This window comes from Protobothrops mucrosquamatus, unplaced genomic scaffold (genome assembly GCF_001527695.2).
Source record: "Protobothrops mucrosquamatus isolate PMUCROS unplaced genomic scaffold, P.Mucros_1.0 scaffold4099, whole genome shotgun sequence".
NCBI lineage: Eukaryota > Metazoa > Chordata > Lepidosauria > Squamata > Viperidae > Protobothrops > Protobothrops mucrosquamatus.
The window spans coordinates 115,173-130,456 of NW_015390028.1; the positions used below are offsets into that span (position 1 = coordinate 115,173).

Below are 15,284 nucleotides of genomic sequence, written 5' to 3' on the forward strand. Positions count from 1 at the left end.
ATTGGATACTCTTAAAAAACAGGAGATTACTATGTTTAGAAGGCCATGACTTAGAAATAGGATGGCATGCCATGCTATGGGACCAAAAATACAGGTCACATAAATATTTTTGTAGGCACTATATTAGACGGGCTCTAATTGATATATGGGCCAAAACCTGGAAACCGAATTACACTCAAGTCCCTGGCTGGGTCTCACCGCTAGAAATATATGTACATCCAAAATTTATTCAATTAGGGAAGATTATAACATATAAAAACGTATTAGATGAGAAAGGGGAATTGAAATCTAGGAAAACCCTGCAAGACGGAGGATTAAAATTAGAATGGTGGGCATACCTTCAATTGCAGGTGAGATGTCGGAAAGATAAAAAAGAATTAGGTATAAAAACAGAATTGACAGGGCTGGATAAAATATTACTAGGTACTGAGGATAAAATGATTAAAAAGCTATATCATTATTTGTTAGAACAGGCCTTATACGAAGAACAGGTAAAAGAGACCATGTTAGCATGGAGCAGGGACTTTGATCTTAATCTTGATCTGCATATCTGGCAAGAACTTTGGGCACGAAATAGGAAGCTCACTCTGGCTACATCCTACAAAGAAAACCTGTATAAAATGTTTTACAGGTGGCACTACCCGCCCACAAGACTAGCTAAAATGGCCCCCAACATTTCCCCTACATGTTGGAAATGTAATTTGGCAAGAGGGACATATTATCATATGTGGTGGAAGTGCCCGAAAGCCCGTGTTTTTTGGAACAAGGTTAAAAAATGGTTAGAAGAAATATTAACAACATAGGTAGAACTAAAACCAGAACTCTTCCTACTTGGTATTACCATACAAAAATATGATAAAGGGACACTCTACCTAATGCTACACATCTTCACGGCCGCCAGACTGACCTATGCACAAAATTGGAGAAACAAAGAAATTCCTACTGAAGAAGAGATTCTACAAAAATTTTTATCGTGTGCGGACATGGACAGGCTAACTATGGAACTAAAGGACAAGACAGAAACGGACTATTTTGGAATCTGGGACAAATTTTACTGCTGGTACGAGTCAAGAAGAACTGTTCGGGTTTTGAGTTAAAGTTTAAGTTTGTGGTATATAAAATTATATGTTAATATATAGAGAAACAAGCTCGAGATTGTATAATATTGTATTATATAGGGGAATATATGTATATATATATATATAGAGAGAGAGAGATGTATATATAGAACTTTAAATATGATAAGGAACGAATTGTAAGGATTATATATACTGGAATGTCATGTCATGTCCTTTTTTGTTTTAATTGTTTTATTAATAAAAAACTTTAAAAAAAAAAAAAAGAATACGGTTCACTTCATAGTGGGTCTGTCCCGCAACTATGAGGGGACCGGGTGTCTTCTTAAGGGGAGGTCTTAAAGTGGAGCCCCAGTAAGGTTTCAACAAGCTGCAATGGAAGACAGGGTGAATCCTCCCTAAAAGCCTAGGGAGTTTCAATTCTACTGTGATGGGGTTGATGATCCTTACTATGGGGAAAGGCCCCAAGAATTTTGGTCCCAATTTCTTGCTGGGCAATTTGAGGTGTAAATATTTAGTTGACAAATAAACCTTTTCCCCAACTTGGAATGTTCTTTGGGGAGCCCCCTTTTTATCAGCCTGCTTTTTGTAGGTCTCAGAAGACTTTTTTGACGCAGTTTTCGTGTTTCTCCAAAATTCTTCCCACCCCCTCACCCATTGGTCAAGTGTCTGGGAGGCGGAGGGCACCTGAGGGTATTCAGGTATTGGGCTGAACTCTTTTCCCGTGGCTACTCTGAAAGGCGTGTAGCCAGTACTGCTGTGAACAGAATTATTGTATGCCACCTCTGCGAAGGGGAGGAGGTCAGTCCAGTTTGTCTGTTGGTAGGAAACGTAGCATCTGAGGTATTGCTCCACCATTTTGTTAGCGGATTCTGCAGCCCCGTTGGTGGCTGGATGAAAAGCAGATGATAAGCCTTGAGATGATCCAATTAATTTAAGAAAACTCCTCCAAAACTTCGCTGTGAACTGCACCCCCCTGTCCGAAATTATTCACTTAGGGGCGCCATGCAGCCGGTAGATGTTTCAGGAAAAATTTAGTCAGTCGTTGGGCAGATGGGAGTCCTTTGCAGGCGATGAAATGAGCCTGCTTCGAGAACAGGTCTATCACAGTCCATGACAGTATTTCCTCTACTTTCAGGTAGGTCTACTATAAAGTCCATAGCTATTTCTTCCCATGGTTGAGAAGGGTCTGCCACCAGCTGCAGTAACCCGGGGGTTTTCCCTGGGATTCTTTTCATTGTGGCACATACAGTACAACTTACCCTTGTAAGCCAAGCCATCTCTGCATGTTAGGGAGGTTTGATTATCTTTGAACCATTGATCGGTGAGGACCTCTTGTTTTATTTTCTTTACCCCAGGGTCATCAGGATTAGGGACCCTGCGAGGTGTAAGTTGAGCGGCAGTTTGTGGATTGGAGATAATTGCCTCGTTAACTTCCTCACATTCGCTTTTGTATTGGGGTAATCGGGATAGCGCATCAGCTAGGAAGTTTTTTCCTCCTGGTATGTACTTTAGAGTGAAGTTGAAGCGGTTAAAGTACTGTGCCCACCATACTTGCTTTGGGGACAATTTGCGGGGAGTTTTCAGTGCCTCTAGGTTTTTCTGATCTGTCCATACTTCAAAAGGCACCTTGCTCCTTTCCAGATAGTGTCGCCAGTTTAACAGCGCCCACCTAATTGCGAAGGCCTCTTTCTCCAAGATTGTCCATCTCCGCTCGCTTTCAGTAAATTTCTTAGAGGTGTAGGCACAGGGTTGCAGGACCCACTTTTGTTCTTTTGCAGTAATACAGCTCCAACTGCCACATCGGTGGCATCGGCTTGAATCACAAAGGGCTCCCCTGGGCAGGGGTGCTTTAGGACCGGTTCAGCAGCAAATAGTCTCTTTAAATTCTCAAAAGCTGTTTGACAGCCCATCATCCATGCTAGTGGTTGGCCCGGTCATGGCTTCCCTCCTCCTTTGCCTGTTTTGAGTAGTTCTGTAAGGGGTAGGGCAATCTCGGCAAAAGAGGGGATGAATTGACGATAAAAGTTGGCAAAACCCAGAAAGCTCTGGAGCTGTTTGCGAGTTTTCGGGGGCTGCCATTCGATTATAGCTTTCACCTTGGCTGGATCCATTTCAATACCCTTGTAGGAAATTTTGTAGCCAAGATAATCTAATCGGGTCTGGTGAAATTCACATTTCGACAATTTGGCATAAAGCTTGGCATTCAATAGTTTCTTTAACACTTCTCTCACCAGCTTTATGTGATCAGTCATATTCGTGCTGTATATCAGGATATCATCAAGATACACCAAAACCACTTTGTACAAGTGATAATATAGGACCTCATTAATCAAATGCATAAATACGGCTGGGGGCCCCTTTAGTCCAAATGGCATGACTTTGAACTGATAGCTCCCCATAGGACAGTTGAAGGCAGTTTTCCACTCGTCTCCCTCTTTCTAGGCGTAAGGGCTCAGTTAATTGTGTGACAAGAGTCCGTCCCATCAGGGAGCCATCGGCTTGCTCAAACCTCACAGGTTTGGAAAGCTGTTTTGCCCGTATGCCCATTTTCATGGCAAACGGCAGACTAATAATGCAGTGGGTGCATCCAGAATTGACTAGCACGTTTAAGTTCATTTGTGCCCCAGACTTAGGGATTATAAGTTTGGCGGCCAGTGAAAAAGGCGGGATTTGTCGACTCACCATCGGGTCGTTCTCTCCTTCATCGTTGCTGTCAAAGGAGGGTAGAGCAGGGGCGGGTCCACCCAGAGTCCCGGCGTCCTCTTGTGTGTGGGGTGTAATCTGGGCAACAGGTTCTTGCGTGACCCGGTTGGATTTTTCTCTCGTTAGCCCTTGGGCAGGTTTCCTTCTCGCCGCTGGTTCCGGTCTGCTCTGCAGTCGGGGGTAGGGGACCGGACAGTTTGCTGCTCGATGTCCCTTCTGTCCGCACCGGAAACACTTAATTGACAGGCCTGCAGGTGGCCTGGGTCTTTCAGCCATTGCAGTAGTCAGAGGGTTTCGGGGGGGTTGTTGCTGTTCGGGTTGCTCTGGCTGCTGCTCGGATTCAGGTGGGGGAGGCTTCTTATAGCGGGCAAGCTGAACGTCTAGCTTCACCGCTGCCTGGTACCATTCTCGCAGCTGATCAGGTACTGCTCGATAGATGCAGGCCTGAGAGAGGTGATCATCTAATCGCTCAATGAAGTGATGGATTAGGGACTGCTCTGGCCACCCCTCTATTCGACCTGCTATCTTGCGAAACTCTCGCACGTACTCCAGGGCAGGCCTGCCAGCTTGTTTTATTTTGTGGATTTGTTCTCTTGCTTTTAGGCCAAGGGATGGATCCTCAAATCTTTCTTTCAGACCTAGGAGGAAGAGATGGGGGTCCTCTAATTCTGGGGCTTGCTCATTATATAAATTGTTCAGCCATTCGGATGCTTCTCCCTCCAGGCTGGACACAATCACATCGACCATGGCCCCTGCGTCCGGGTAGAAATAGGCCCAGCGATTCAAGTGAGAACGCACTTGGTTGAGGAAAAAAATCAGCTTCTCTGGGTCCCCATCGAAGGTTGCGCTGAAAAGTAGTGCAATTATAGGCTGTTGGGGCCCCCACGGTGGCTGTTGCTGCTGACCCTATCCTGGGTGCAGATTTATGCCCAGGGGTTGCACGTTTGGGGGCTGTGGCCAATCTCCTTGCTGCTGGCCCCATCCTGGCTTCTGTACCACCCCAAGCTGTTGCAAGGCCTCTATTAGCTGTGGCAAGTTCAGAGATCGTGGATCATCTACCTGCTGGGTTTGCCAATCTCCCCATTGCTGCAGAGGCCTCAGACTGGGATTCCCTCTCTCTTCAGGGCTGGAGTCCCTGGCAGGGGAAGACAGGATCTGAAAGGCTTTCTGATCTTCAATGGAGGGGCTGCAAGCTTCCCTCTGCATGAGTGGATTTATGTCTCTCTCCTCTGGGGTTTGAAATGTTTCCAGTAACTCACCCAGGCTTTGAGTGGCAGTTTGTCCATTCTCCGTCCACAGATTTGCATTTGTCTGCCAAAATTCATCTTCCCACAGCATGTTGTCTGTTACTTTCCCCTCTGGGTTATTAGCAGCTGCCAGGCTGTATTCAACAAACTCCCGTTTATCATGATAGATTGTCCTCCTCCTGAACTCTGTTACTCTCACTCCAGCCTAGGAGAAAGAGGTGGGGGTAATGCATCCCCAGTTGTTTGAAAAGGTTTTAGATTCTGGCATGATGTCAGGTTCCGACTAATGGAACACTTCAAGGAAATTCCAGGCATATTTATTCTGAAAAAGTCTTTAATCATGGACACATTGTCGGCACATATTGAATGGATGCCAGAATCTGAATTTCTCTTGCTTGCGTCTAACTTTTCTTGCTAAACCCCTCCCTTATTTTGCAGTCATAAGTCACATCTTCCAATTAGCCCGGAGGGCAAAGATTCACTTCCGTTCCTTTTCCCGGGCTTTCCTTATAAATCTCCTCCCTTTCTCTGTCATCTGAATTAACTCTAAAAATACCAGACAGTTCTGTATATCTTGTCAAAGCAATAATATCCCATATTGACAGCGTTGACAACATATACATAACAAATAAATATTAAACACTGTCCATCTTGAAAATATAACAGAAGGAGGAAGCTTGAGAGTTCACAAGGTTAATGCTGTATGGAATAAAACTATGGCTGAATCTGGATGTTCTGCTACGGATACCACGAAGCCTCCTCCCAGAAGGTAACAAGGAAAACAGGTCGTGAAGACATTGTGTAGTGTCCCAGACGATCTTGCAGACCCTGCTTAAGCAACGCTTATATGCTATGTCCTGGATGGAAGGGAGGGAACTGCCAATGATCTTTTCAGCCGTCCTCACCACTCTCTGCACCGCCTTCCTGTCTGAAGCAGTGATGCTTCCAAACCAGATTGTGATGCTGTATGACAGGATGCTCTCAATCGTCCCCCTGTNAATCGTCCCCCTGTAGAAAGTGGTAAGGATAGGAGAAGGAAGATGTGCTTTTCTCATGCGACGCAGAAAATGCAGGCGCTGCTGTGCCCGCTTCACCAGTTTCTCACTGTTGAGCGACCAAGCCAGCCTACTCGTTAGCTGCACACCCAGGAATTTGATGCTGGTAACCATCTCCACAGGTGAATCATTAATGCACAGAAAAGTGTGGCTGTGCCTGCCTTTTCTGAAATCGACAGTGATTTCTTTGGTTTTTCCGGTATTTAAAACTAGGCTATTTTCCTGCTAATCTTCTCTGTATCGTTCCAATTTTAGTATATGTGCTGCCGAAGTGAGCACTAGGCTGTCAAAGGAGGGTAGAGCAGGGGCGGGTCCACCCGGAGTCTCGGTGTCCTCCTGTGTGGGGGGTGTAATCTGGGCAACAGGTTCTTGCGTGACCCGTTGGATTTTTCTCTCGTTAGCCGCTGGGCAGGTTTCCTTCTCGCCGCTGGTTCCGGTCTGCTCTGTAGTCGGGGGTAGGGGACTGGACAGTTTGCTGCTCGATGTCCCTCCTGTTCGCACTGGAAACACTTGATTGACGGGCCTGTAGGTAGTCTGGGTTTGTCAGCCATCGCAGTAGTTGAAGGTTTTCGTGGGGTTCATTGCTGTTCGGGTTGCTCTTGCTGCTTCTCGGATTCAGGTGGGGGAGGCTTCTTATAGCGGGCGAGCTGAATGTCTAGCTTCACTGCTGCCTGGTACCATTCTTGCAGCTGATCAGGTACTGCTCGATAGATGCAGGCCTGAGAGAGGTGATCGTCTAATCCCTCAATGAAGTGATGGATTAGGGATTGTTCAGGCCACCCCTCTATTCGACCTGCTATCTTGCGAAATTCTCACACATAGTCCAGGGCAGGCCTGCCGGCTTGTTTTATTTTGTGGATTTGTTCTCTTGCTTTGAGACCAATAGATGGATCCTCAAATCTTTCTCTCAGCCCTAGGAGGAAGAGGTGGGGGTCCTCCAACTCGGGGGCTTGCTCATTATATAAATTGTTCAGCCATTCGGATGCTTCTCCCTCCAGGCTGGACGCAATCACATCGACCATGGCCCCCGGGTCCGGGTAGAGATAGGCCCAGCAATTCAAATGAGAACACACTTGGTTGAGGAAAAAAATCAGCTTCTCTGGGTCCCCATCGAAGGTTGCGCTGAAAAGTGGTGCAATTATAGGCTGTTGGGGCCCCCACGGTGGCTGTTGCTGCTGGCCCTATCCTGGCTGCAGATTTATGCCCAGGGGTTGCACGTTTGGGGGCTGTGGTCAATCTCCTTGCTGTGGTCGTTCTCCCACCAGCTGCTGATCTCCTGGCTTCTGCACCACCCCAAGCTGTTGCAAGGCCTCTATTAGTTGCGGCAAGCTCAGAGGTCGTTGACTATCTACCTGCTGGGGAACCCAATCTCCCCATTGCTGCAGAGGCCTCAGACTGGGATTCCCTCTCTCTTCAGGGTTGGAGTCCCTGGTAGGGGAAGACAGGATCTGAAAGGCTTTCTGATCTGCAATAGAAGGGCTGTAGGCTCCTCTCTGCAGGAATTGATTTCTGCTTTTCACCTCTGGGTTTTGAAATCTTTCCAGTGACTCACCCAAAACTTGAGTGGCAGGCAATTCGTTAGCTCTCCACCATTCTGCTTTTGAAGTCTTTGCTCCCAGCTGGGAGATCTGCCAGAGTTCTTTCTCCCCCGGCTTGCCAGCTATCGCTCTCCCCCCCTGGGGAAGCTGCTGCTGCCGGGGTGCTGGTCTCAGGCAATCTTTCTTCTTCCATAATGAGATCTTCCCTGAATCTTCGTCAGCCCATCCCTTTAGTTTAGGAACGGCGACTGGGGCTGGGGACCCCTAAATGATTTGAAAAGTTTGCAGATCTTGGCATGATGTCATAGTTCCGACTAATGAAACACTTCAAAGAACTTCCAAGCATTGTTTATCCTTAAAGCTTTTATTACAGTGTAACAGAGTGTCGGCACACATGGATGGATGCCAAGATCTGAATTTCCCTTCCTTTGCACATAACATTCCAGGCTATTCCCCTCCCCTATTTTGTTGTCATGATTCACATTTTCCAATCAAGCTGGAGGGCAAAGATTTTCTGTTCCCTTCCTGCGCGCAGTCCTTATCTTTCTCCTCCCCCCCACCATCATCTGAATTAACTCTAAAAATACCAGACAGTTCTGCATATCTTGTCAAAGCAATAATATCCAATATTAGCAGCGTTGACAAAATCCTCTTTTGCTTTCTATCAAGCTGTGAGAGACCAGCTACCAGTGTGGCTCTTGGAAGACGCTTGCGGAAAGCAAGCAAGCGAGATGGGCAGGGGTGCGAATTGGCGTGTGCTCAGAAACGCCGATCTCGTGCTCCTGCTCATCTCACTTGCTTGCAGAAACAAAATTCAGAAGACACGGAAAGGCATCAAAAGCTGTTGATAGAAAGCAAGCAGAAAGCGAGATGGGCAGGAGCACAAGATCGGCATTTCTGAGCACACACCGGTTCGCGCCCCTGCCCATCTTGCTCGCTTGCCAGCGCCCACAATCTGCCCGGCCTCCCCTCTGACTGCTTTGCGCAGCTCCTCCTGGCCCCCTTGCGCCCGCTGTTAACCCTCCCACCATGCAGGGTAAGGTTGGCGCCCCCGCCCAGATGCCCTCGCCTCCCCCAAGCATTTTTTTACTCACCTGCTTTCAGCTGCACTCCCTTTCTCCTTTTGCTTCTCTGCCTTCGTTTGCTTCTCTGCCTTCGCCACGTGTTTGTGGGTAAAAAAGAAAAAAAGTTCCATGAGACTTTCTAACTTCTCGCGAGAAGTTAGAAAGTCTCATGGAACTTTTTTTTTTGTCTCACAAACACATGAAGGCTGAGAAGGACAGGAGAAAGGGAATGCTGCTGAAAGCAGGTGAGTAAAAAAAACGTGTGGGGGAGGTGAGGGCATCTGGGGGGGTGGGGGGACCCAGGCAATGCGTTGCGCAGCTCCACCGGAATCTCCACTGAAGACTGCTTGAGGCTGCCTGCTACCCCCAAGGCTGCCGCCAATCAGCTGGAGCTGCGCGCTTTGATCCTGGGCTCTCAGTAGGACCCAGGCAAAGTGCAGTTCCAGCTGACTTTGCCACACGCCTGTGCAGCGCTGCCGCCGCTTCACCTCATCCACTTTTACGCCTTTTTTTACATTTTTTTTACAGTGCTGTTCAACTTGTCCTACGCGTACCACCAGCCAGGTGCTTGCGTACCACTGGTGGTACGCGTACCACGGGTTGAAAAGCCCTGATCTAGACAGTGGTGGCAGCGGCTTATCGGGTCTGGCATTGCCTCTCTGAGGCAGACCGCAGCGGGGGAAGATGGGGGTCCCCCCGGATCCAGGGATTGACCTGACTTGAAACGGAGGAGGAGGTTCGGTGCTTTCCTGCAGCCTCAGCATGGCCAGGACTCTCGGAGTGATCTGGTAGGAAGGGGGGGGGGTTTCCTAAGGCAGGGATAGCCCCAGGGTCTCATCCCTTCCTCTAGGGGCACAATGCTCATGGGGCTGGGGTTGGTGGCTTCCATGAAAAGGAGGACCAAATTCTGTAAGCCGCTTTTCCGTGCAAAAAAACCCAGCAAGGCTTGCCAGGTTAGAAGCAAGGGTTTGCGTTATCCCGTGTGGAATTGTCCCGTGGTGAGTTGGCTGTGGTGACATGGCCATGGCAAGCTGTCCTAGACCCATTGCAATCACTTCTCTGATCAGACAAAACCTCCCTGGTGGTGTTCCTAACCTTGCTGTTCAACATGCTAGCAATGGGAAGCATAAGATCCTCTTTTATATCCAGTGGTTCTATTAAATGAGTGGGGAGGTCACCTCCTTCGTTCTTGTGTGACCTCCCACATGGGTATATGAATTGTTCTAGCCACATGTGGTGTTCTGAAGGGATTCCTGTCTGTTCCGCCATGCTACTTTGCCAACGTCAGGGAGGAGAGCAAGGGCACCCTCACTGCCACTTCTGAGTTGAATGGAGAGGCCTGTGATGGAATGTTGGTTTGACTCAAAGAGAAGTAGAATGAGAATGCCAAACCATTACAGAGAAGATATTTGTATTCTGGGAAAGTGTAAAAGCATGAGAAAGAAAATCAACTCTGATATGATTAGGTATAAGTTGAAATAGAGAAGGGCTTTGATAGGCTCACAACATTTATCCACATTAAAGTACATTCCAAGACTCCTAATGTTTTCTTTTCCTGACCTTCCCTACCTTGAAGGGCTGACAAGATCTTTAGTCCTGTCATATCTTCTCCAGTGGGAGAAAAGCAACCTCACTGTTTCCAGTGATCCACTCATCTGCATGTGAATCACAGTTTCCTCAGCTTGAAAAAAGGGGAAGAGCAGAAAACCACAGATCTCCTCAAGCCACTTTTTGGGAGAAACAAAAGGAGGCAAACTTTTCTCCACTGATTGTTGCAGCTGCTTTTACCAAGCCATATATGGTTCCCTGTGGCTGAAGGTTCTTTGTTCAACTAAAGTAGCTCAGGTTCAGCCCTACAGGAAAAAAATATGTTTCGTTTCCTTCCTTCCTTCCTTCCTTCCCTCCCTTTTTTCTAAACTTTTTTTGCTTAGCCACTTCTGCTCACTGTAGTTTACTTAGCCTGAATTTCATCATTGTAAACCACATTTTTGGGATTCTGACTTACCAAACATAACTTTGTCCCTCAGCAAATAAACATATTTATCCTTTTTATGAAAAAGTTATATTACATTAGTCTGCAGTGAACATTGCATTACCATGGGAAGAGGGTCCAATCCATCCAACATTCGCCTGACATTGTTCACAATCTCCCTGGTATCATAGTTTGGAATCTTACATGCCCATCCTGTACCGATGCCCTCAGCACCATTTATTAAGACCATAGGAATTATGGGAATGTACCATTCAGGTTCCACACGCTGGTTATCATCATATAGGAACTTAAGAAGGTTATCATCTACTGCAGGAAAAAGTAGTCTTGCTAAAGGGCTTTAAAGAAAATAAAAATAAGACTTTTGGGTTATTTCAGTTTATAATTCAGTAAACTGTTAAACTGAATTGTTGTAGAACTTACAAGTTGTTAAACTAAACTATTTTTGAAATTTATATAGCAACTCATCTCACAAAAGAAGTGACTTTTATTCTCTTTAAAAATGAATTAGAAGTCTACAGCCATTCTAAATATTATATAGTGCACCTAGTGAAAATCTCTCCTCATGCAGTGTAATGTTAAAGAAACTTTCAATATGCACTGAGACTATTTGAATCTCTGAATGGGATGCCTATAAGTGCATAAAAACCAGACCTCCCCCTGCATCTGGTGTATGATCCAATCAAAATCACTTAACATGTTTCTGAACTTCATGGATTTTAAGTGTACTACATTGGAAATCACTTTATGCCATTAGAGACCACTGACTGCTTCAGCTTAGTATGTCTACATGAATTGAAGCTTCATGTGGCATTTTTAGTCAAATATGTCCATAGCAGAACACTATTTTGATTCTAAAACCTCAGTTACTGTTATTACTACCAAATGTCTTGCAGATCTTATGCAAAAATTATCAGATTGCATGAAAAAGTACCCTTTGATCCCAACTGAATAGTAAGTTATACAGAATTCTTGCCAAGATTTCAGAAGAGGTTTGCCATTGTTTCCTTCCTAGGGCTGAAAGAGAGTGACTGGCCCAAAGTCACCCATCTGGCTTTGTGCCTAAGGTGGGTCTAGAACTCATCCTGGTTTCTAGCCTGGTACTTTAACCACTACACCAAACTGGGTGTCCCTTTCTCTTATACAAAATACAAATTGAATGAAGGTTTGGCATTTTTCATTCTGTCCCTTTGTTTTTTGCAAGTTGTGGGGTTTTTGTTTTTTCATTTTAGGTATGTTGGGGAATTAAATAGGTTCTTGTATAATCCACTTTTGGAGTATGGTTTTCATTGTGCTATGCCCTACAGCCCTTGAGTTGACCAAAATGTTGTACTTCTGGACTAAGGAATTGAAATATTTATGTGGGTATTTCTTTCTAGTTACAGTATCCCCCACAATAACAATAATATACTTCCCAATTTGGTATTATTTCAAATAAAGCTCATTTCAATTTCTGTTTTGAACTAAACTTTACCTCAACATGGTGAAGATGTAACGAGGACTTGCAGCATCCTTGCCACCATGAAGCCTTGTACCAAACTGACCAACAGGCTGCAGCAAACTGACATTATTACTTCCAACAAAGTTCTGAGCCAAGTTGACAATAGTCATCATTAAAGCTTGCTAGAAAAAAAATATTAAAGTATTGTTACTAGCAAGTGGAAAACACAAATATTATGAGACAGTATAGAATAAATTGCTGATAAAACTACTTAAGGCTCCATCAGGTATGAAATTGGTCAGAGGAAAAAAAAAGAACAGCCCCACCCCATTATGAAATGACACACATTGTCAAGTTATCACTTTATAAATTATTCATTACAAACAACAGTGTTGGTGATGAGCATGGTTATGAGGAATTGGGAACTAAATGGAGTATTCTTTTTTTCCTCTCATTTGTCCCTAAGATTACCACAGCTGAAGCAAGAAGTCCTATCTTTTCACATCTGCCTATCTTGTTCCCCCAAATTATTCTTCCAAAATAATTAAAGTAAAACAGGCATTTTTTTTCTTTCTATACCCACCTCTCCATGGTGATAAGCAGACATCTCGGCCACAGAGCCAGCTAACTGAGCAACTTTAACCTCCCGTTTATCATTTCTCTTAAAGCAAGTGTACAAAACTTTACGCTGCCCTGGTTTAAAGCCTGAATTAAAACAGAAAAGGGCATATTTCAAAAGTGTAGTCTCTCAAAGTATTGCCAATATAGGAAAAAGATGCTTAATAAAACTGCACATTTAATCAGAAGCTCTAAATATATTTATGCATGTTAAATACAGTAAAATTATGTAACAAATACAAAGAACTGTAAATGTATCAATTTCTCATTTCCCAGTAAAATCTAATTATTGTTTTCTAAAATCATCAACACTTAATCCCATGACTATCTACAAAATAATTCAGTTCAGTTAGCAAGTCCTACATTTGATCTCCCGATACATGCCATTATAAAGCAAGCAAATTTAAGGGTAGTTTTACTACAGTTTCATTTGGAAAGAAGACAAGTGAATTAAAGAATAGCAACAACATCACGCACAAACATTATAGTTCAAGCAAAATTATTGTTATACATAAAATCATCTGATAGGGTATTCTACTACGTATCAGAGTTATCCATGAAAAAGTCTAATATTAATGCCAAGCTTAAAAGACAAAGGGAATGAGCAGTTTCAGATGTACAATTCAACTGCTAAGCCATTGCTGGAAAGCCATATATTTTATGCCTTTTCCTCCCTCTGTTTTTTTATTGGTTTGCCATAACCAAACAAGCTATAGTTATTAATACTTAGAAGTACTTCCAAAATATTTATAGACTACTTTGAACAATAGTTTCAACTTAAAGTATGAATTTAATTTCTGTTTAATACTAAAGAGTGCTTATAAACTGTACATCTCTGAAAATTATGGCTAAAGGAACTAAACTTTTTCTAGAGAGAAGGATGAAAATGAAAAAAATGCAAATAACAGTTATCTACTTTCCAATATAGTTACATATTTAAATGATAAAAAGAAGACATACATCACAGAAGTTCACTCACCATCAAGAGATGGGATGGATCGCTCGTTATCAGAGTTGGAAAAGAGAATCAATTCCTTGTTGATAAAGTCATTATAAGTGAGGTGCTTTGTCGCGGTACCATACAGAAATTGCTAGAAGAAATAACAATTATTATTACTTTAACAGTAACAAATAACATCATTTATTTCTCCTTAATACTCCAACGTTACCTCTGGTAATCCATGCAACCGACGCTGTCTTCTATCTTCCATGAAATTTGTCAGCCATTCTTTTCTCTCTTCAATTTTTTTCTTACTGAAGGCCTACAAAAACATAACACAAACCGTTCAAGACTACAAAAAAAAATAATAGATTGGGGTGACTATAAAACAGCAAGTTTTAATCAAGGTCCAACAAAGAAGCAATACATTAGAAATAACTAATAACTATAAGCTATGTACTGAATAACTGCACATGACCAGAGGTCAGAAAATAGTGTGTCCATCCCATGCTACATCCTAAAATACGTAACAGAAGCTAATGGTAGCATTTTTCTTTTACAAAAAATCCTAATCTGAAAGCAATCTAATAATCTGTGTATGACTTGTACACTGCTTCAAACATGTAGTAATGATTTAGATTAAGTTCCTATGCTTTATCAATGTTTGCAGTTTCTTTTTATTCCCTTTATTCCCAAATAAACAGAAAAAAAGAAAACTGGAAAGAAAAAAAGAAAAAAGCAACACAAGACCCATGGGGGGAAAACTAGTTTTAAACCTTGAGTCACAGAAAAAATATTGCTCAGTCTTTCCATTATTTTGACAAAGAGTTAAAACTATATACCTAGAGTGGCAACATTTTTCTGCTGCAGAACAGTAAGTTTTTTGCTGCACCCTAAATTCAATAAATCCATAGCAATCCGTCTAATTACATATATCACTACTGAAATAATCTTCATTTAGATTTGAAATATTTAAATCTACAAATAGAGATAATTTATGAACAAGTATATAAGTGTGATAAAGGTTATGATAGACATGGGAACCAGTATCATAATCAGAATGTTCTTCTTGTTCTCCCCTTCCTTTTCACAAGACCAACACAAATTTCCTTCCCTACATTATACTGACAAAGCTTTATATGCTTTCCAACTCAGAAAACATAATACCATCTTATGACAGGGCAAATATAGCATCTCATAAAAGAGCCGTGGTGGCGTAGTGGTTAGAATGCAGTATTGCAAGCTAACTCACTGCTCACTCCAGGAGTTCGACTCTGAATGGCTCAAGGTTGACTTAGCCTTCCATCCTTCCAAGGTTGGTAAAATGAGGACCCAGATTGTTGAGGGCAATAGGCTGACTCTGTAAACCACTTAGAGAGGGCTGTAAAGCACTATAAAGTGGTATATAAGTCTACAGGTGAAACTCGAAAAATTAGAATATCATGCAAAAGTTCATTTATTTCAGTAATGCAACTTAAAAGGTGAACCTAATATATGAGATAGACTCATTACATGCAAAGCAAGATAGTTCAAGCCGTGATGTGTCATAACTGTGATGATTATGGCTTACAGCTCATGAAAACCCCAAATCCACAATCTCAGAAAATTA

General features: G+C 43.4%; 1 protein-coding gene and 1 pseudogene across 1 annotated transcript in view; both read right to left on the reverse strand.

The window, feature by feature from the left end:
- Nucleotides 1-15,284, reverse strand: part of LOC107298572 (DNA topoisomerase 2-beta) — a 136,885-nt gene that overhangs the window by 93,509 nt on the left and 28,092 nt on the right. The window contains exons 17-21 of the mRNA XM_015827949.1: nt 13,905-13,997; nt 13,715-13,826; nt 12,701-12,822; nt 12,151-12,299; nt 10,783-11,014 (exon numbers count right to left, since the gene is read on the reverse strand). Coding sequence (XP_015683435.1) covers nt 10,783-11,014; nt 12,151-12,299; nt 12,701-12,822; nt 13,715-13,826; nt 13,905-13,997 — 708 coding nt within the window. The remainder of the gene's footprint in view (nt 1-10,782; nt 11,015-12,150; nt 12,300-12,700; nt 12,823-13,714; nt 13,827-13,904; nt 13,998-15,284) is intronic.
- Nucleotides 6,306-6,363, reverse strand: LOC114923506 (annotated as a pseudogene).